A 22,593-nucleotide genomic window follows, 5' to 3' on the forward strand; every position below is an offset into this window, starting at 1 on the left:
TAAAGAATAAGTGGAATGTTTATAATCTAAGCATTTTCATAACCACAAGCAGCATATTTTAGAGTATTATTTGGAATGGAAGTTTTTACTTCCCTTTTCCCAAAGGAAGCTAGCTCTATCTAGAAACTTCTCCTTATGTTAGCACTACTAACTTTAATCTTTTCAAGTATGTCTGTAGTCAGGAGTCGAGTTTGTCTTTTCCCTTCTTCAGGAAAAGTAACTTAACAGCACAAGCACCCAAGTAGGGTAATAAATTACCTCATTACACAAAGCATATTTGTTGAGTTTGAGAAAGTAACAATTCCTCTCTGCTCTGCTTGCCCAGTACACCAGTCTTTGCTCATTCTTAATTTTTTGTGCTTGCATTTTCAAGTGGTTAGTTTGTCTACATCTTTCCAGAGATTGGTCTCGTAACTTTTCTAGTATATTAGATGTCAAAGCCCCAAAGCACAGAAAATTTTATTTTGTTAGATTCAGATCACAGGAGAGGCAGGTATTTCTACTTATGCTTGATTAGTCCGAGATGAAATGCTGAATCTTGAATATTTTCTTTTTAGTTACATTCAAGGTTCCATGCATTTTGAGGATGTTCAAGAACTTGTTTCTTCATTGACTGCTAATAGCCATAAGAAGGAACAAGGTTGCAACAAGAAGCAACTTTTTTTTGCTCACAGATTTAGCGCCCTCTGAAAGGAACCACAGCTAGAGAGCTGATAGTTTAGGACACTTTTCCAAGGCAACAAATGCAACCTCAGCAGAAAATCCACACTTCTGGAAGGACCATGACCAAAATAACAACAAGAGTTAAAAATCAGGAACAGTCTTGGAACACACTGGGCAAGAGTCATTCATCACCACGAACTGCCACAATAAGTATTGGCAAAAAACTGACTAATTAGTATGGGAATAACAAAACCAGTTAAGTCTCAGTGACAGATAAGTTTTTTTGATGTGTTGTACAATCTAGCAGGCAGCTTTCCAGTTTTCTTTCTTTTCTGTTTGGACTTTAAAAGAAAACACCCAAGGGATTTTTCTCTCCATTTCTTTGCCGAAGAAGAGGGTCATAATGTACAGCCAATATGGTGACTCAGCTGACTTAATATTTCAGAAAACTTTACAGTAAGTCTTAGTCAACTCACTAAGTCTCCTGTATTCGACAAATAGGCTTTGTGGTTCATAATCCTCAAAAGCTACATCTGCAAGCATTTCTTTAATCAGAAGCTGTAAGCAAAACTGCCAAACTTTTCTTACATGAAATCCATTTAGGTAAGTTAATTTAAGGAAAGTGTTAACGGGTAGACAAAAAAAACAACACCAAGCGCAAGCTAAGAAACAATCTCTTTGAAGTATATCTAACATCCTAGGAGTAAAAAGCAATGGGGCATGAAACAAGAGATCACTGAACCTTAAGTTCTGTGTTTGACCCAAGCATTCATTTACTTCTACTGCTGCAAGTGAGCAACACACCAGAGAGGCAAAAGCTTCTTCATCAGTATTCCATCACTCTCTACCCTTCCATTTCATTGAGGTAAGCTGGTTTATTTGAATTCTGTTTTTATATTTCTGGAGTTCAGACATTGAGCAGTTTTTCAAAACCAGACTCCAAATATTCCCAGCGGGTGGACTTGTGCAGTTATGCCTGCTCAGTGCCTTTCTTCCCTGCTTTACTGGCTTTAAGAACACTTTTAACAGAGAACGAGTGATGATGCCCCCTGTCCCTCTCATTTCTTGTTTGAAATACACAGGCTTCTTAAATGGCCTTCCACAAGATCTGCACATAGAATTAACTAGAAAAAATGCTCTTCTATAATTAAAGTGCAAGCTATATACAATAATACAACATACTGGCTGCAAAACCATTAAGTACTGCTTAGACTGAGAAGACAGATCCAGAATTACATAAACCCTACTCTGTCTGCTGCATTTCCCCTTGACCACAAGTTAACTCACAAAATTTATGAAAATGCCTTTTTTTTTTCAAACACTAATTCCCTCTAACCCCCAGTTGGACTTTTTGGCATTGGGTTATCTTGCCTGTTTTTTGTTTTGTTCTTATAGTTAAAACTAGAGCAGTGCTGCAGAAAAAAAAAAAAAAAAAATCAACAAAAACAACAGTTAATATTTCAGAGCATTTTTTTCTGGTTCATTTAACACTCCATTAACCATTCAGAAATAGTTTTATAGAATAACCTCCAGAGGTTCCTTCCAACCGAATTTATCTGGACCAACGTGGTACTCAAAAGAACTCAGATGTGTTTGGTTTCCAAATAAATATCTAGAGAAATAAATCCATTATCTCTCTCCCCTGCTCACACTTGGATTAGGACACTACAAAGAGAAACTTGTAACAGAATTCTTTGCCATGACACATTCAACTTAAAAGGCAAAAGAAAATTCCCATCCAGTTTTAGTATAAGTATTTTTGTGGCCTCTTCTAGTCATAGTTACAGTTTCAGACAGGCAGCATCATTTGGAGCAGCTGGATGTTTGCCTTGTAAAAAGGATGAGACAAAACTCCAACAAACATGGAATGTAAAGCACAAAAAGCTGCAGAAAAACCCAACCAAACACTACCTTAGCATAAACAACAACCACAAGTCTGTTTCTTCAGTTAGCCAATTCACAATGCTCCCTCTCCAACTCAATCACACACAGAGAAAAAGCACATACGCCACATTTTTCATCAACTGAGAGATTTACTAGATTCCTTAGCCAGTAACAACTTCTAAGGATGCTATTTTCTTGCGATAACTGGAAGCCTCTTATGATCTACTTGGTCTTGTGAGAGACAGCACGAAGCATAAAAGCTTGCAGTAAGAATTCATATTCTACAGCTTCCATCAACTTTGAAAAAGTGAGTTAACCTAGGATAACTATTCCCCTGTTTGCTTCCAGAAAGCAAGTATAGACTGGTTGTCAGAGAAACAGTTACCTAAGTATTGAACTGTTTTATTACTTCCAATAAAGCACAATTGCTTTGCAAACAGCTAGGCTACACCTATTTTTTTTTTTTTTACCAAAGAATACTCCAGAAAAACACAACCCTCTCAGTTTCACTTTTCATGCAAGTAAACTGCAACAAGGAGCAAAACCAGATTTCCTATTAACACAGAATGACAACTTGAAGCAGCCAAAGAACTAAAGCACCTTGGTAAGGATCTGTATGCTGGGCTCAGTGTGCTCTGAAAAAAACACAAAGCATTCTCTCCAGGTTGCTAAGACTGGCATCAAGTTAACACCTAAGAAATGAAGCGCATCTGCTCCAGCCAAACTTCAACAGCAGCTCTGAGGCCTTCTTTATTGTCTTAAAGAAAAAACAGAGTATTTCACAGATGGCATAAAGAATTGCATGGTTTCGTTAATTCCTCTGTAAACACTATGAGCTTGGCTGATGTGTGGTTTGTCTACGTGATTACATTGGCTAAAATACGCTTCCAAATAACTGAGCACTCTGGAAAAGCTTGTCTATTTAATTTTTTTGAGAATAAAGTTACTTGTTGTGAAACTGGAGTTCCCATGGGGCTTTATTTCAGAACAGTTTATCTAGTCAGTTCCCCACAGTAGAGAAACCATTAAATCCCATCATCCTGACTACTGGAATATTCCTAGGAACTAATGATGTTTACACACAGGAGGTGGACTTTGATTATTACACTGCATTACAGAACTGCAGCATGGAAGCAACAAGCATGAAAACATCTCTATAAATTAACTCTGAATAAATTCAAGAATGTTTCAGATAATTATGGGGAAGTTTCTGACTTTATCTACTGTGATGAATTTGAAAGCCTGCTATAGCTCAAAGCATGAGTAACTACCAGATCAGAGACCAGCTTTCTTCTGTTAAGTACTACAAAGTCCAGAGTCAGAAACTAGTTTTCTCCTTTACAAGTTTGCTGTAGAACGCTCACAACCGCAGACTTAACTCAAACAAAGCTTTACAGTCTATACCCTCTACTTCAAAACATACACTTTCCCTGTGCTTGTTCTGACTATGCAGTGTTTATAAAGCAACCTCTGTTCAATCATGCTTTTAAAGTCAACAAGAGAAGAGTTACAGAGGAAAAAAAAACAACAGAGAAACACAACAGTAAGAGGCCTGATACCTTAGTAACTTCAGGAATATCTAAACAGCAACAAAGCCCCAAAGAAAAACAAAACATGCAGTTTGTATCAATTTGTTCAAAGTTTGTCAACATCCAGTCTACCAAAGAACACACAAACCCTGGGAAGACATAGCAGTTTCATATTTAACGTAAATAAAAACGTACTTCTAGATGGCGTGACACCAGAAAGGCGTCCTTACGAGCAGCAGAGATGTGGCACGGCTCCTGCAAGGAGGCTGCAGGAGCGGGAGCCTCACGCTCCCGGCCGGCAGAGGCTGCTCCCGGCGCCGGGAACCAGCCAACACTCCCTCCATCCCACCAACCGCCGAGACACATTTATAAAAAACAGGAATACTTCGGGGGCGGGGAGGGGGGGAGCCACCCTCGAAAGCAACAACAACCCGCTACGGTTTTCCTCCTCCAAGGCACGTCCCTAGGAAGGGTGACCCCAAATCCCGGGCTGTGGCGGAGCAGGCGGGGAGCTCTCCCAGCGCTGCTCCGGGAGGGCGCAGACGGGCTCCGGGCCGCCTCCCCGCCGGCCCCAGGGTCCCGCTTCCCCCTCCGGCTGCCCAAGCCCCGCAGGACGCCCCGCAGCCCGGAGCTCCCCTCCGCCCCCGCCCAGCCGGAGCGCCGGGAAGCCCCGACACCGCGGCGGGCCGCCCAGAGCGCGCTGCCGGAGGGCAGCACCGACCCCCGCCGCACTCACCGCACAGCGCGGCCTCCCTGCCGGCCCGCAGCCGCCGCCCCGACGGGCAGGGCAGGGCTGGGCCGGGCCGGGCCGCGCCCCGCAGAGCTCGCAGGCCCTCGATCCGCCCCGCAGCCACGGCGACAGCCCCGGGCGGGTGAGCGTCCCGCTGGGCGCTGGCGGAAGCGGCGCCGCAGCCCCCGCACCGCTCCCGCAGAGACACCGCCCGCACGGGCAATAACAGGAAGGGAGCGGGGCCCTGACCCCGGATGGGGATGGCGCCGCCCGCCGGAAGCGGAGGGGACGGCGGGGACGGGCAGCGCGGCGGGTCGGTTGCCGCCACCGCGCGGTGAGGCGGCCGCTCCGGCTCCGCTCCGCTCCGGCCTCCCCCGTCCGCGCCCTCCGGTGCCCCGCGGCCGCCGCGCTCCCCTGCTGCCCCCTGGCGCGGCGGGGCCCTGCGCCGAGACCTCCGCCCTCCCCGTGGCCGGAGCTGCCGGGACCGCAGGATCGTAGCACCGGGGCCCGGGAAGTGACCCGGCTGGAGGCGAGTTTTCTGTCCCGTTCACTGTTGTAACGCCAGGACCGCGGCGCTGCGCCCGGCGCCAGGCACGGGAGGGCGCGAGTGGCCGAGTCCAGCGCGCTCCTGCCCCCTGCCCCGCTGGATCACGCCTCGGATTCTCTTCAACATCGGAGCTGCCGCTGGGCTGAGGTCACTGTGCGTGACTCTGGTGTTCTGTTGCAACAAGGGCGGGCGCGCAGGTGAATGCCCGTAGAAATGGGAGAGCAGAGAGAGAGAGCTTGGGCTTCTTTGTGGGAAAGGAGCGTGCGGGGACGCGCTGCCGCTCTCTGTGACCCCCTGCAGGGAGGTTCTTCTCCCAGGTGACAAGTGAGAGGACAAGAAACGGCCTCGAGTTGTGCCAGGGGAAGTTTAGGTTGAAACGAGAGGGTTTCCAGGCCCTGGAAGAGGCTGCCGAGGGGAGCGGTGGAGTCGCCACCATCCCCGCAGGTGCTGGGGAGACGCGCAGGTGTGCCGGGGCAGGTTCGGCGCGGGGCTCGGCAGCGCCGGGTTAACGGGTGTCGTTAAAGGGCTTTTCCAGCCAAAACGATTTTATTATTCCATTATTCTGAAGCATTTTAAATGTGTGCTTCCTGGTGTTTCGGGTCTGCAGTAGGAATGCTGGGCTTGGCTTATCTTTGTGAGAGCCGAGATGCAACAGTGAGGATCCTACTGAGGTGATGACAGGAGGGAGGGTGCAGGGATAACCTGGGTGATTAATCAGTCAGGTATCTTGATTAATCATTCTGTTTTCAAGGGATATTTATCCTTTCACCAGGAGAGATGGCATAAGCGAGTTTAGGAGCCAAGTTGTGAGCAAAGGCACCAGCCTTGCAGGCCACTGTAAAACGTACCCCAGCAAACACAGAATCACACAGAGTCATAGGATGGTAGAATGGTTTGGGTTGGAAAGGACTTAAAGATCATCTAGATCCAACCCCCCTGCATGGACAGGTTGGATCAACTAGATCAAACCCCCCTGGCTGGACATCTCCCACTAGATCAGGATGCTCAGGGCCCCATCCAACCTGCCCTTGAACACTTCCAGGGATGGGGCTTCCACAGCTTCTCCGGGCAACCTGTTTGAGTGTCTCACCGCTAAAGAATTTCTTCCTAATATCTCATCTAAATGTACCCTCTTTCAGCTTAAAACTGTTGTCCCTCCTCCTACCACTACATGGCCTTGCTAAAAGTCCCTCCCCAGCTTCCCTGAAGCTCTTCAAGTACTGGAAGAGATCTCCACCGGTGATGGTTCCAGCTTGTAGCAACCCTTCAGTGCTTTGTTGTTCCAGTGAAATGGGAGAAAATAAACAGGAACTCTTAATGCTTTGAAACAGGGTGGCCCAGCTGTCAAGGCGAGGCCTGCGCTGCCATCAGAGGTGGGTTGGAGGAACGTGCACTGGCTGGTGATGTTCAGATGTACAAATTCAGGTTAGCTGCAGTTTCTGCTGCCCAACACAAAGTACCAGGGCAAAAAGAGATTAAATAACCTTGTGCAAAGTCACAGCTCGGGATTAAATCGAGCCGTTAAATACGTGGAGCAACTTTTCAACCCCATTTTAGCCTGTAAAGCCAAAAAAAAAAAGCGTGTTTCAACGCGTGCGTGTTCCTGTGAGATTATTTCAAAAGAAGCCGGGTCTGAGGAGCTGGCTGGGACTGTGGAGGGGAACATGGAAGTGTCCGGCGGTGTGCCAGGGTCACAGCGCAGCGAAAAGCCCCCGGTGCCAGGTGACACCGAGAGCTGCCGGGCCGCCAGCGCAGCGCCCGGCACGGAACGAGGCCGGCACGGAACGCGCTCGGACCCCGCCGGGGCCCGGAAGCGCGACGCCGCCCGTGCGCGCCTCGGCCCGCCCCGCCAGCCCCGCCCCGCCCCGCCGCGCTGCGGTCACTTCCTGCAGCTGGTGCCGGTGCTGCCCGCCCCGCCGGCCCCGGCCCTCCCGCGGCCTCGGCAGCGCTTGTGCGGGGGCAGCGGCCGGAGGCGCCGCGGGGCCGGGGCCGCCGCTCGCAGCCCGCGCGGTAGGTGCTGGCCGGGCCCTGGGCTCGGCGGGGGCGGCGGGCGGCGGCAGGGCTGGGGGCTGAGCGGTGTTACCGAGCGGCTCGCCGTGTTCCTGCCGTGCTTGAGCCGCTTCGGGGGCGCGGGCGTCGGTATTTCCTCTCCTTTGCGCTAGTTTTATTTCTGCGTTGCCAGCATGGAGTGCTGACGCCTCGAGTTCTTGCTCAGGTTGCCGGGGCTTTTATTTATTTATATCTATCTCTATATATATTTAATTCCCTTAGACTCCATCATCAGGACTGCAAGGCAGGCAACTTTTCAGAAATGTCTGCTGGGATGTCAGGGTTTACGCTGTGGCTTGATAGCTCGTTGACGTAGGAGATGCTGAATGCCCTCTGCTTCTGGGTTGCTAAGTACATATCCTCATCGTGAGGGGGTTAGTGGGCCCTGTGCCCTAAGGTAGAGGTGTGTGTGATGCATGTTTGTCTTGATGTGCTGTCTTCAGGATGAAGTTCTGTAGGCCTAGTCTATGGCCAAAGGTAAACTTTTTGGTAAAGTTAGGTTAAGTGATGTCAGTGTGTTGAGATACAAGTGGACTTGAGAAGAAATATGCTTCCTGTCTTGGAAAAAAAGCTAACATCAAGCCCACATCTGGTTCATCATTTGTATAGATTTCCATCAGCTGTTATTAGTTGTTTTGGCTGCTTTTAAAAGCTAATTCTGGGGGGAACACACAGCATACAGGTGACTCACTGGGGCTTACATTTATGGCCAAGGAAGGTCACATTGTGTACATGCCCCATTGTAAAGCCAGACCAGTTTTTTTTCCCCAGAACTGTGCTGCTGGCAGCTGGGGAGGTTGTTCCCATGTTACCTGTGCCACTAGCAAGACCTAGGTACTACCAGGCTGTGTTACTCAGGGCTTGGAGGCTGGGTCTTCTCCTGCAGTGCTGCCCTTGGGATGCCCCAACCTGAAAGCAGTGAGGGCTGCACGCCTGTCTCCCTTGCACCCACCTGACAACAACTGGCACAGAGTAGAAGTGTATTGTTCCCTGTACGGCGTGTGGGAGGCATGGTTGGGATCTGAGAGATGCTGTCTTGAAGCAGAGTATCTCCTGGGCTCACCCTGAAGAGCTGCTGGTCCTAATCCTGCCTCAGCTGTCCTTGGTGATGGAAGTTTCTCATTCCTTTGCTGTTTCTGCAGCTTCTCATGTGAAGGGAAAGGTGGAGTCAAAGATGTCCTGTTACCATCTTCTGGAGGGGTATCTGTAGCCAACAGCAGTGGAGGGTTAAAGGGAAATGTAGGCAAGGAGAAATTGAGTGATTTTTAAATTTTTTTTTTCTTTTAAATAGCATCTGTAAGAAATAAAACCAACTAAATTTTTGCAATTTCAATAATGAAAGATGACCACTAGGAGAAAATCGGAGTTGTATACACCAGGTCAAGTTGTTCTAATTTCAAAATTGCCCATGCAGCCTTAATTTTATCTTCAGACTACTGTTTACTTTGAGAAACAGTAAATAACCTCACAATGACAAATTTTCTAAGAATGTCATGTTATACCTTTTTCCCCGTGGATGCAGATCCTGTAAGCCCTGTGTCCTGTCTTGTATATGACAAATCCCGTGTCATATGGGACAGTTGATTATAGAAGACTTGATGCGACAAACACTCAAACAAAATTAAGCAGATGGATCTTGATTGCCATTTACTGTAGATCTCTTTATATTACTCTGTGGAGTATTTACTTGTAACTTACTCCCATTTTAAGGTAGGAGGCACATTGTGTTGGTGTAATAAAACTTTGAAACTGGATGGCGTGCTTACCTGCTCACATAATTGATCCAAACTACCTTGATAGACCTGCGGTATATTTAACCATCATGAATATGAACTTCTTCCATTAGTAGCAGTAGCCCCACAAAAATCAATTAGACTGTCTATGAAACTAAAATAACAAAATCTTTTTCCATAGTTCTGCATAACCAGGAAAGCATATGTTGTGTGTTGGAGAGAAGTTAGTTAACACTACAGCATTTACATTGCTGATAGATGACTTTCACCACCCCATTCCTGAGTCCTGACTCCCTTCTTTATGGTGGATTCCATTTAATCTTGTTCTGGTTAGTTTTCACGATGGTGGTTTTGATTTTTGTTTTTATGGTTACTTCATGTTAGGTATAGCTCTCCTGGAATTTCTCAGGGCCTTGGTGGTGGAGGGCTATTGAAAAACATAAAAAATCCTGGTGTCTCTATTACAGTCTTAAAAGCTTGTCCACAAGCAGTGAGTGCTCATTTTTTGTTTGTTTGTTTGTTTTCCATGTCTTTTTTCTTTACCTTTAGTTACTAGTAAGAACTAAACTGCCTCCAATCTACAATTATTTGTAGATGTAAACATTACAGAAATCTTGTCTCACTGAAGCACAGAAATGCTTCAGTCTCACTGATCTTCTTATTTATTTTTTTTTTAATTATTGTTTTGTTTTTGCTAATAGAACTAGACCTCTCTGGAGCCTGACTTTCAAAGGCACTACAGTACCTAAAACTGCAGGCATCAACTGGGATTTTTCAGCACTTGAATGTAGCAAGGTATTTATCACCTGCTAATTTTAGCAGATTGTAAATCCCAGAAGTTATCCCAGATAAATGCTCTCTGCTTCTTCAGGGTCCTAAATTACTTTGAAATCAAATTCTATTTTCAAAAGCCACTCAGGAACAAAGGTCTGAGGTGGCATTTAGAGTACCTTTCCTTAATTTTCCAGAAGTGTTATTTTTGCAATATGTAGATGTGGCTCGTTATTTGCTTGAACAAACAAATAAAGCCCATAGCAGAAGCATGGTTGCTACCAATGCAGCCCCAGCTGGAAGTGATCTGCAAAGGCCAAGATAATGCTTCTCTGGATCCCAGTGTAGCAGTGAACAGGATTTGTTATGATAAGAAGCTAATAAGACATTAACAAAAGTAGCTGAGCCTTGATTCATAATATCACTGCTATGCGTTCTTCCAGGAGTGTTCATCCAGGCTTTAGATGTGATTTATAAACTTTAATTAAATAAGCCTCTCAGAACCCCTTGTTGGAAAAGTAGGGTTAGTTCTAAGAATTGAATTAACTGAGAAATAATTAAATAGAGGTTAATGTCGGATGAGCTCTCCATTTTGCAGAAGATACAGCTTTAAATGTTGCAAAGGTTTTAGTTAGTTAGTAAAGGGAATAGGAGAAATAGCTCAAGGTCATTCAACAAGACCATGGAAGAGAGTCCTTGGGAGCTGTGTACAACAAGGGTGTGCTCAGGTTGATTCACAATCTTCTGCTTTTGTTGAGTTACTTAAAATGTTAACTGTAGAATATCTTTCCTCAGGTCTTTTTGAGTATTTGAGGGATGCATGTGACTGCCTGTATTTTATATCTACCTATATCAGATAAATCTGCTTTGAAATTTTTAGGTTCTTCTTAAATCATCAGTGGCAGTAATACATTGTAATATTTGTTTAGGCCTTGGAGTGTGAGCTTGTCCTTAGGCTGCCAAAAGAGGATGTGGTTAATGGTTGTATCCCTCCTGTTCCCATTAACACAGCTGATGTGCCGTGCAGGTTGTGTGTCTCATCTTCTCATGCTCATGGAGCACTGGGGTGTGCATGCTGTCAGTCTGGTACTATGGGTGGCTAGTAATCTTCACCTGTGCAGGAGGTGCCCTAGGGTACTACAGTTCAGACTTCAATCTGCTTCCTACATGCCTGTCTTTTAACCTGGGTCTGGTTGTCTGAGGTGCTGGTGTTCCTGTAGAGTCAAGTGTTAGGAACTGACTGTATCCTGCTTGGCATTGTGAAAAGGCATAAAGTACAGACAGTGACATTACAGGAGCTGTCCGCTGGATTGTTGATGTTCCTGTGAGTGCTGGTTATTTCAGCATTTGTCTCTCTCTGGTCTAGATCTGAAGAAGACTCCTCATCCTTCAGAAGTAGCATGCCCACAGTCTTCCTGGCCAATGATTCTTCTACAGCAAGCAGGACTTCTTCCTCATCCTGAGAAGCCTTCATCTCTTCCTATGTCAGTGGCTACAAGGCCAAGAGCCAGCTCACCACTGTCCCCACCAAAATCTCTCGGACTGGGGCCTTCCTTTCATAACACACAAGAAGAAGAGCTTGCAAAGGTGGTGGAGCAGGACCCTATGTTGGAGGAACTATGTAAGCCTCTGTGCTGTAAGCTTTGCAATGTCACTCTGAACTCGGCACAACAAGCCCAGGCTCATTACCAGGTGAGGAGAGTAGCAGGAGGCACAGATTTCAGGGCTGCTGCTTCTGCAGCTTATGTAGACATTCCTGTGCCAGTGTGTGCACTGCCAGTGTGTTGCTGTGGTAGCACAGAGCCAAGTGTGGGCTGACACACAAGGACTAACAGCTTCTCAAGGGGGTTTGGAATGCTGTGTTGAAGTGGCTGCACACCAGCAGCAGCCGTGAAGTTAGTTCATCTGGAGCTACCTCTGTATCAACTAATGGACTGAAATGGCTCTGTAGACATATCTTCACCCTGCCTGAATTTGCTGGTTGTCCAGACGTGCTGCAGTGCTTTCATTTCCAGTGTCACCACTGAGGCTTTTTGCAAAATCTTTGTGCACAGGGACAGAGAAGTAGTACCAAGATAGCATGGGTGAAAAAGGAGACAGTTGTGATTTTTCCTTTGTTTCATCTGGCCTATTTTTCACCTTTTACACTCTTCCAATAAAATTGAACTTCTGATTCCACATACCTAAATTTGTAAGACCTGGACAGATGTTTTCTGCTGCATCCAGCTATGCCACTAGGAAAGAGGGCTATTGCCATGTGCTTATCACTGTCTCCTTTTTGGGATTACATACACCACTGATCTGGTGAGGCCATTTATGCAAATGCTCTCATCAGCAGGGTTGGCTCAAACCAAATTAGTTTTTTTCAAGCTGATCTGGTTGACTTGCCTGAAATAGGTTGGGGACTATTTACATACCCTTTTTTGCTGAGAGATTGAATATGTCATAGTCTTACATTACCCCATTTTACCAGTACCCTTTCTGCCCAGTGCTATATTCATGTGAGATGTGGAGATAGTGACTTTCTCCACCAGTGAATCCAAAAGGTTGACTGTTTATGCCCTCAGGACACCAAACGCAGATCTCAGATTTGCTGTTGGCCCTGAAAAAGTGGCATCCTGCCAGTGAAGGGGTAGGTTGAGTTAGTGTTACACTTCAGCATTTGATTTTTGCAGTATTTCTGCCGTGAGAGGACAGAAGTGCATTTATAGTGGATAACTTGAATTTATGCATATGCCTTACTATATATCCACACTGCATATGCATAGTTTTATGTAGCTTTGTCTAGTTTTCAGAACAGAAAGGAACTATAGGGTATGTTTTTAAAGAGGTTTTTTGCATTCAATCTCATGTTGTAACTAATACTTGCAGTCTCATGAAGGAGGGTGCGTGTGTGTTCAGGCTTATCAAGAAACTGTGCAAAGCAGTAAATGTTTTACATTTAAAATACAAAATACTGGTTTTAAGTGAAGTGGAAGCATGTTGACGTACTAATTGTAACCTTACTGATTTGAGAAAATTGGTTGAAAATGAGACCAAATTGTTCTAGATAAGGAGCATTTTGAAGAAAAGGGGATGCCAGCATCTGCAGTTCAGAGCTGTTATTTTCTGAGTGACAGCTCCTTTACCTGAGACACCATCTTCATTCATGGCCACTTTCTCATTTAGGTCCCTGGATCCTTTTTTTTTTTTCTTTTTTTCTTTTTTCCTTTTTTTTTTTTCTCCAATGTAAGATACTGTTACTAGGACAGTGATTAATCTGGGTTCTCTTTCCAGGGTAAAAACCACAGTAAGAAACTCCGAAATTACTATGCTGCCAATAGCTGTCCAGCACCTGCCAGAATGAGTAATTCGGTTGAGCCTGCCCCACCTCAGGTTGTCTCCCTTCCAGCTCAGGTAAGGCATAGGCAGGTGACGAGATCATGCTGCCTACTTGTCACCTAACCCCCCAGTGAGGATAACTAGATCTCATGCTTTGAGGATTACTGCAGGAGTTGGGAAAGAATTTTCCTTGTGATGGCATAGGATGGTGCCCATGGCCTGTTGGCAGCTGTTTGCTTTCCTTTGAAGATGCAGATATTGATCTGCCCTTGCAGCAGAATATTGGACTTGAAATGTTCTATTTCTGTATGGCAAATATTTTGATTCCTAGGTAAGTCTGATGAGCTGCTGATTATGGTTGTTTAAGGGCAGGTATAAAACAGCATTGTTGGAGCTGGATTTGAACATGAGGGTGTGGCATCCACCCTGCAGAATCATTCCCTCCATTGTGTGAGGAAAGCCTACATGGAAAAAGTGCTTAGGTGCTCCTACACCCATTGCCCAGGGCTGTTACCTAATTCCTCTTTTGTGCCTTTTGCAGTGTGTAGGGTGAACGGATGGTTCCCTTAGTGATCTGGATTAATTCTGTCTCAGCCGTATTAGAAGCAAAAGAGATGATTCTTCCTTTCTTCTAGAATTCATCACTTCTTATTGTCGTGGGGACATAACAGCTAACCTGGCTTTTGCATGTGACTGTGCAGGGAACCACAGCAGGGCTGCAGGGATCGAAGCTGTGTCTGTCATTTCCAAAAAGCAAAAGCCTCTGGTTGTCTGTATGAAAGCCAGGAGTGTTCTCTGTGAACGGCAGATTGTTATACCTGCTGTCGAAGCCAGCAGAGGGAGACTCGGTCCCATGTAAAATGACTTTGTGGCTCATGAAACTGAATCGAGGGGGCCTGGGATACAGTCCTAGGCAGTGGGACGTGGGTGCTGTACCTGCTAGGGTATCTGAAGCATTTTTTTTAAAGGAGAAATGGCCCATGGCAACAAGAAGATCACTCTGGGGCCTTGTGAGGATTCATGTTGTAACATACAAGTCAGAAGTGTGTGTGTGTGTCTGTAAGCTTGAACAGTACCAAAAGAGATGTGAAAGAAACTCAACTTGGCAAATGCTGCAGTGACGTGGCTGTGTGAATCCCTGCTGCTGCACTGGTTTCAAAGCTCTTTTCTATGGATGATACACAGTGAGGAGACATGGTTGCTGCTCTGAGCACTGTGTGGTCTGGCCTGACAGGGAGAGTATCCTTTATATGGCAGGAACTGCTCATGTGATGCTGGGTCCTTCCTCTGAGGTCTTGATCCAGGTGTCCTCCTACCTAAAGGCTAAGGACAGGAGATTTGGCAGCTCTGATATTGGTGGCTTTTAAAAAATCTTCTAGAGTGGTCAGGGAGCTGTGTAGAGACAGGGTACTGTGGAGAGATTAAATACTCATGTAAATAGGATATGGGAGCAACCTTTACCTTTTGGTGGGTCTTCTGCAGTGTGAAAGTCACTGTTCATCAGCTCCAAGCAGTCGGTAGAGGAGTTAAATCATTACTGTGAAGAAAACAAACCTCTGGAGCTATTGCAGAGGTACAAGGTGTTTATTCAGGTTGCTTTCCTCTCCATCTGAGGCCAGGGATTTGCCTAGGTCTTGAGGAATTTGCAGATTCTCCTGGAGGCTGGGGCAGGGAAAATGAAGTTCCTGTAAGAACAGTGTGGGGAGTGTTTGAGAGTGTCCTAATCCATATGCTCTAATTCCAGCTCTCTTGTTGCCTGGTGGAGATGATACTGGTCTCAGTCCTTGTGATTCAGATATTTCAACGATTTAACCTTCTTGTGTTTCACATGCTGTCTCTCCCTTTGCTGCTAGATGGGATCCAGTAAACCAGGTGGCCGAGTGATTTTGGCCACAGAGAATGATTACTGCAAGCTTTGTGATGCCTCCTTTAGTTCTCCAGCTGTGGCACAGGCTCACTACCAAGGGAAAAATCATGCCAAACGGCTGCGTCTTGCAGAAGCACAGAATAACTCATTCTCGTAGGTATTGTTCAACTTCATGCTCGGGCTGAAAGCATGTGGCAGTGTCTCTGGCAGTCTTTTTCTCAGAAAACTCTGAATTGCAGCTGTTCGTATTTGTTTAATCTTTAGGGATGCATCAGAACTAGGCAAACGGAGGGCAAGGAAAGAAGGGAATGAATACAAAATGATGCAGAACAGAAGAAATATGTATACAGTTCAAAACAACACAGGTAACTGTGAGCTTGCATCTGTTCTATAGTTGGAATAATAATGAATAATAAACAAGCTTGTTTTTCTTCTCTTTCTGAGGCCTGTTTTAGCAGACAGGTTGTGAAAGAAGCTGGTCCTAACTCTGCTGATCTTTCATTTCTGCATGTTTTTTTCCCAGCTGCTAAAGTTGCTTTGTTTTGTCAGCCTGCTTGTTAGTTCGGTTTCTCAGTTTGTAACTTCATTTGCCATCTGCCTGTCTCTAAGGCTGCTCTAAGTGGTGACAATTTTCCTGCTTTATTTTCTTGGCAAGCAGCCAGGTGCTTTGACTCCTACTGTAGCACATCAACCTGTACTTCCACTCCCATGACCAGAATGTGTGAGTTAGCCTCCCTCTATGACCATCTGTTCCTAGAGTAGAGTCTATCCTCAGGTGTTAGATACTCTTTACTATGATTTAAATTGTTTTTATAGTGTCCAGTACAGCATCTGTTTCTCTTTTTAATTTTAAGTTGTTATGAGCACATATTAGCTGAAACCCTGATTCCTGATGAAGTTTGGTTTAATTGTGTGATTCTAACTACTGTCAATGTGGAAAAGATGAATCTTTAAAAATTCTTTTAAATACAATTTTCTGAAAATTTTAAACTGAGGCAGCTTATTCTAATCAAAAGACTGTTCTAATTCTGTAATTAGAGGGTTAAGGGAAAAACCAAAAAACTTGACTCATCAGTTAAATGGTTAGACTCCTAATTTTCAACTCTCTGTTGATTCTTGATAAGACCAGGACACTAAGCCCACTCTGCTACTTTATAAAATACCAGCAAGTACTGCTCCCCTATGTGCTGCACCCCTGGTTCTCAGTAGAGAAGTCAATAAGGTTTAGATTAATTGTTTCAAGAAGCTAGTCTTGGACTGCTTTTTTTATAAAATTTGGCTGGGTTTAGAAGTTCTTGCTGAGCTGCCTCTAGCTTTCCTTTCTTATAGATTAAACAAGTTTTTCTGTTGTCTCCTCAGGTCCCTACTTCAATCCCCGCTCGCGCCAGAGGATTCCTCGGGATCTGGCCATGTGTGTCACCCCCAGTGGCCAGTTCTACTGCTCCATGTGCAACGCTGGAGCCAGCGAGGAGATGGAGTTCAGACAGCACTTAGAAAGCAAGCAGCACAAAAGCAAGGTGTCGGAGCAGCGGTACAGGAACGAGATGGAGAACCTAGGCTACGTACAATGACGCACCACCCTTGGTAGTAGTTTGCAAATAGAGCAGCTTGTCTCTCGCCTGCTGTTTGCCACATGCCCTGCTTTGTGCTCCATTTGATAGGAGTATGCTCTCGAGCTATACATGTAACACCTGCAAACTTACTGGTATGGTTAGATTTTTTTTCTGTCATAGTTGGCAGGATGATGCTGTGCGGGACATGAAGTGTTTTTGGTGTTTGTTTGCTAATTATCTAAGGCTCTTCATTGTATTGAGTGGTGGAGGAGGACTTAAATGTCTTCTCCCCAGCCTTCTGCATGAATATGCAAAGTCCAAGAAGTGCTGGGAACTTCTGTGGTTCTACTACACAGGTGGACCTTGTGCAAAGCCCACGCCCCTCTTTGCACACCCCAGAGCAGTGCTCCAGAATGCCTCCCTGCACCAGACTGAATCTCTGGGCAGCTTGTAAAGAAGGGGCAAGAATGGGGCCTGTGAATGTGTGAATTAGGTGGTCTACTTGTCCACAACAAATTGCTGCTTTGGCCTCCATTACAGCTCAGAGTAAGTTCTTTCCACATCCCTGTAGAAAGGCTGTGCATACCTTTCCTCCTTGGAGGGTCATGCCTCTTGCCACATCCTCTGTGATGCAAATTTCATTCTGAAGATCTGACATTGGATATCAGCTGATTAGCCACATCCAGAAATAGTTTCTTATACCAGTTAACAATGAAAAAAGATTCTCAGTGTTGTTGGCTGGGCACTTTGAGGCACCATGGGTGTAGCTCATCTCAGTGGCTTAATTAAGTGAATCGGAAAGCAAACCTGCTCAGATGAGATGTGCTCTGCTCTGATTCTACCTTAGACTGGCTAGGGTTGAGAATTAGGTTGAAAGGAACTTACAGTGGTAATTTCCTTGCACACTAATGTAGGAGAGAGCAAATGTTGGTCTCTGGCCTGCAGCTCTATTGCTCTGGGAGAGTAGGGCTGCCTGGGCCTTGAGGAGCAGGTACCTCTATATCCTGATTCCATGTCCTACGCAAAACCCAATGAGTTGTAGAGGAGAGATGAAATGCTCCTTTGGACTAGAGTTATCAATATTGGATTCATTTTTTTTCCCCTCTTTCTTTTCCCATCTCAGAATGGGTTTTAATTCTGTTCCTTGGTGTGAACTTCACTGTTCTAGGGACCATCAACAATCCAAAGTTAGGTAGGAATTAAATGTCAGGGTTAATGGCTTGAGTAACAGCTTTTTAGCCATGAAGAAGTATTAATGAAACTTGTTAAGCAACTTGATAAGTGTAGACAAACCCAAAGGGTGTGTGTCTGTTTTGATTTTCCTTAACAGCAGCAGGAAGGAGCAGGGCTGACATTTATTTTTCCACTCATTTCAGTAGATGTGAGGAGCTGTGATAGGAATCCAGCTGACAGTGTTTCTAAACTGTTTGTGCTAGTGCTAAGCCCAGCACCTGTAGGTAACCCCTGTTGGACCTAACTCACCACTGTGCTGCTACAGCTGTACACTGGTAGAGCTTCATTGGCTTCAGTGGCAGGTGCAGATGGGGAGTCAAGGAAGCATCATAGCTTGTCTTGCTCCTCTTCAGGCAGTAAGTTGAATTAGATGCAGCTCCAGTGGTTTCAGTACTATTTTAACAGGGTTAAATTTTACCTAGTGCATAAAGTTGAAGGTAGCTCCTCCACCTCCTCTTTTTGTCATTCTGATCCTGCCTCTTGCATTCCAGAAGTATTTTCTGCTTGCCTTAAAAAATGAAAAATGAGTAAACAAAATCCAGGCAGTTTTTTTTCATCTTTCTTGTCCACCACAAAAAGGTTTGTTGCACTTGGCTGCTCCTCAGAAGCCAAGTATTGTTATCTTAAGCTACCTGAGAATCAGATAGCCATGCAACCTTAGCACAGCCTTCCTAAATCCAGACAAGGTGAGCTCTTGCACAGTAGTTGAAAGGAACCCACTATATCATTCTGTCCTGATTCTTATTCTGCAGATACAGGCAGAGCAGTGGCCATCCTCTTGAATGGGATTCCCTCCTCTCCTTTGTGCAAAGCCCAATTAAATAGGGTTTGTGCACTGGAGTACTTTAGAAGGTAGGAGAACAGGTGCCCAGGTTGCAATGCACCAGTTGAACAGTTTTGACAGCCTGTGAGTCTGTTTCTTCTGTTTTCCTGGCCCTGGCTCACCCTGTGTTGCCTTGAAGAACATTCCCCTTGCAAAAAATCTTGTCAGCCTTTTCCCCTCATCTTTGGCAGTCAAAGAAGGGCTCTGTTTTTTTTCTATCTTTTGTTTTGCTAGTCTGACACCACTGTGCGGGCACAGAGGGAGCTGGATGAGCCTTTCCATAGTGTGTCTCACCAGAGGGATCCCTGCATTATGGTTAAACATCTCTCCTGCTGTAAATTAAAGCATGGCGTTTCCCACAGGCTGCAATTAGTAGCAGCAAAACAACACTTTGTAAAAATAAGAGCTGGATGAGTTGTAGATACTGATGTTATCTAGCTTATTGCTAGGACCAAGAAAGCATCTTTGTCTGCTTTCATGTGTCCCAAAAAGCAACTGTTCACAACTTTGCTTTGGTTGCTGCTCCTGCTCCCAGCCCAGCAATCTGTTCCTCATGTGGCATTTCCAGCAACTGCTGGAGGTACCAAAACTGTTTGCTCCAAGTGCTGTTACCTCCTGGTACAAGCTGGTTCCAAGGTGCCACAGCATGCCTGTGTGTTCAGGAGGGTGTGCAAGGGAGGTGCAGGGGCTGTTCCTGCAGGCTCCTTTCTGCGTGGGGCTGAGTCTGGTTTTGAGGAATGGCTCGAGTCTGCCCTGAGCAGAGAGGCCTGTAGCTGCTTTATGTTGTTCAAGGAAGTACAAGTGACATCATCCAGAGAATTTCAAAGCAGTGGGTTATATAGCAGGTATACAGCAGACAGTGGACTCGAGCAACAAGAGTAGGACTGGTTTCCTACATGGGAGGAAAGATGTTTGCTGGGAGAAGCAGCTGAGACATCGCTTTGTCCTAGTGCTCTGTTGTGGCGCTTCCCTACAAGTGACCAAAGCTCACCTCTCCCTCTTTAGCATTGCTTAATGGTTTGTGATCTCCCCACTCTCCCTCCAGCATAGAAAATTATTGACTGCAAAGACAAAACACCCTGCCTCACTAATACTAGGGTTCAGGCCAATCCAAAATCATATTTGTCACCATGAGAAACTGGGTGGATCTAGGGTTTGTTGGGTTGTTTTGTTTTTTTTTTGATGAGAGCTGTTCTGTAAATCAGTATTCAAAACATATTGAAAACACATCCTGGCCAAACCCTATTTGACATATATGGGCTGGGGAGAATACTGTACACCTGTAGTACCATTTTCCAGACCCACTGAATCTTTTTCTTGTGTTAAACAAAGTACCAAACCTAAGAAACAGGACTTCTGTGACGCTGTCACATTGGCCAGTAGTTTAATGACCTTTGCTGCTAGAAACAAAATATAACTCAGTGTATTCATATTTATTTTACTGTGCTGACCACTAATTGATTTGTTAATATTTAAGGCATTATTCTGTAGGTTGTTTTGGTTTAAATAGAAAACTCTACATCGCACTTTGCTTTTGAATCAGAACAGGTATTTATTGTATTTGTGAAAATGTTTTCCTTCCAACCTATGTATTGTTTTCTTTCCCTTGATGCAAAAAAAAAAAAAGAAAAATAAACCACCTCACCCCAATACAACAACTACAAACCCCAAATCCAAGCAGTGCATCTTCTTTGTTTCTTTTCTAGCCAATCAAAATGGGGATTTCCTTGCAGCTTGCTCCTAAATGTCAATTTCTGGTTTGTTTTGGAGTTGGTGTTGTTTTTTTCTTTCCTGCAATGGTTCCTTTGGTAACTCCTAATGATACTTTTAGACACACAAAGTTCATTCTACATTTAAGCATTTATTTTAAGGCAAGGAAGTAAGCTATGTGGAATTCATGTATTTGTGAGGAATATGAAAGTGCTACTCTTTAGTTTGTATGAAGCATTAGCTGTTATTTTGCATTCTGCACTGAGTAAATGTGTTATAATCTTGCGTAACATTGGTCTGGTTTTGACTTTTTGCTTTCTTCATGCACATCAAAAGGAAGCCTGAAAACTTCTGTGGAGTTTCTTAGGATGGTCATCAAAGTAGTAAAATGCAGATTTTATTTTTTTTCCTGTACAGCTTCTTCTCTTTTCCTTTTCTAGATGCCCATTATAGGGAATTAGAAGGGAAAGCTATTGCCATGAGCACAGATAGATATTTTAGCTTACTAGTGCATGATGTCCTTTAGCTAGGTTACTGAGGTAACACTCTCACTGTAACCAATGGGAATCTTGCCCAAATCAGGAGTAAATTAAATAGCCTAGCTAAGTATGTTGGCTAGGGCCAGGCAAGGTACAGTGCTAAAATTTGTCTTTGACTCCTATGTTTTGGTTACAACAACTCTTAAGGTTTTGCTTTTTGAGGAATGTGTATCTGGTTCTGTACAGATTTGGTCCTGCTCCAGATAAAATTGTTTGAAGTACGTTGACTTTAATTGAGTAGGAGCAAGCCTTGAAACCCTTCAGGAATTTAATACTGCTGATGTTTTCCCATATATGTGTTTTTTCTTTTGGTTTTGTTGTTAGGTTTTTTTAAATCCATATATACAAGGATGCTCTGGATGAGATGGTCATCTGTTGCTGATTATGGAAAAACAAATGCCATGGTTGCCAAAGTTTTGATAGAAAATGGGAGAAGTACGAACCTAGTTCATTGAAAGTTAGTGGCTAAGATCCTATTGCTTTGAGCTGGGCTGACTTCTTTGCCATCTGCATAAAGTTGGAAGTGAAAATCAAATCTACTTTCAAATAAATGTGGTCAAACAGTAGTTTTGGGAATCTTTCCTTTAAAAAATGTATCAAAGTTACAATTTTATTTCATTTTTTTATTTGAAGTATCTGCAGATAAAGGCAGGACTGTATATTTTTAAAAAATATAAAATCAGTTCTTCGGTCTGTTTTTCAGGGGAAAAGTTACTTGATTTAATTTCCTTCTGCATTTGTCCAGCAACATCATTTGCAAGTGCTTTGAACGTGTTTCATCTAGAGCCTTCTTGTCAGGTTGGTTTTGTACATTTGTCCTTATTTTCTTTATATGGTACTGACCCCTGTGAGGGAATATAATAAATAATCTTGCTCTTATCATTGTACAGCCTTAGTGTTTGGAATTGCTACTGCTTGTGATATGGCTAGACTATGCATGACTGAATTGATTTTAGCCTAGTACTGAGTGCCACTACATGAGTAATACGTTTTTATACACTGATAAAGGAGTATGGGCCATTTGTTACTCTAGAGTGGGGTCAGTGTACTTGAAAGTATTATTACTTTCTTATTATTAACTATTATTGAAAGCCAACTGAGTTCTCCCTCTGAGCTTCAGGAAACGTTGGGAGCACTCAGCATCTGACAGGATGGGAACCAGAAGGTATGGGAATGGTTGATTCTGTCTGTGCTTTTCTCTTGAGTAGACATCACAGGCCCTGGAACAGCCCCAGGCTGAACCACAGACTGACTTTCAACTCAAACTGTACAAAGGTGGGAACAAGCTGAGCCCAGTACTTACATTTGCACATTTTTTGCCAGTGTGCTCTTTCCCTCTTTCATTACTGGAGGACTCCAGAAGAGCGTATGCTTATGCGGCATAAATGACTTTCTAAAGAGAAAGGACATTCTGAACTGGATCCTTGAAGCAGAGAAAATCTGGGCTTGGATGGATTCAACTTGGGTGAGAGAAGAACATTGCCCTCACTTGGTGCAGCAGCCATGCTGTTAGTGCAGTGAGCCGCTGACCTCAGGGGCAGTATCCTGGTGGCACACAAAAGACATCCAGGGTGTGTGGCTGCCACTGAGGCACAGCTCTGAGTGTATGAGCAACTCTGAACAGAGATGTGTCCCTGCACT

General features: G+C 44.6%; 2 protein-coding genes across 5 annotated transcripts in view; one reads left to right on the forward strand and one right to left on the reverse strand.

The window, feature by feature from the left end:
- The window catches only part of PIK3CA (phosphatidylinositol-4,5-bisphosphate 3-kinase catalytic subunit alpha), a 43,388-nt gene extending 38,344 nt beyond the window's left edge, over positions 1 to 5,044 (reverse strand). For both annotated transcript variants that reach the window (XR_007890171.1, XM_051626193.1), the window contains exon 1: positions 4,813 to 5,044. The gene's annotated coding sequence lies outside the window, so the exon portion shown is untranslated. The remainder of the gene's footprint in view (positions 1 to 4,812) is intronic.
- Positions 5,045 to 5,136: 92 nt separating this feature from the next.
- Positions 5,137 to 21,839, forward strand: ZMAT3 (zinc finger matrin-type 3). Of its 3 annotated transcripts, none has more exons than XM_051626387.1 (6): positions 5,137 to 5,550; positions 11,273 to 11,598; positions 13,183 to 13,302; positions 15,081 to 15,247; positions 15,359 to 15,459; positions 16,454 to 21,839. In XM_051626387.1, exons 2-6 carry the CDS (start codon positions 11,329 to 11,331, stop codon positions 16,663 to 16,665), a joined length of 870 nt encoding a protein of 289 aa, XP_051482347.1. In that variant the 5' UTR covers positions 5,137 to 5,550; positions 11,273 to 11,328; the 3' UTR covers positions 16,666 to 21,839. The 3 variants fall into 3 exon arrangements, with proteins under 3 accessions (XP_051482347.1, XP_051482346.1, XP_051482348.1); XM_051626386.1 differs by lacking the exon at positions 5,137 to 5,550 and adding an exon at positions 7,264 to 7,363; XM_051626388.1 differs by lacking the exon at positions 5,137 to 5,550 and adding an exon at positions 9,912 to 9,930.
- The last annotated feature ends 754 nt before the right edge of the window (positions 21,840 to 22,593 follow it).

The sequence above is a fragment of the Apus apus genome, chromosome 8 (genome assembly GCF_020740795.1).
Source record: "Apus apus isolate bApuApu2 chromosome 8, bApuApu2.pri.cur, whole genome shotgun sequence".
NCBI classification, from domain to species: domain Eukaryota; kingdom Metazoa; phylum Chordata; class Aves; order Apodiformes; family Apodidae; genus Apus; species Apus apus.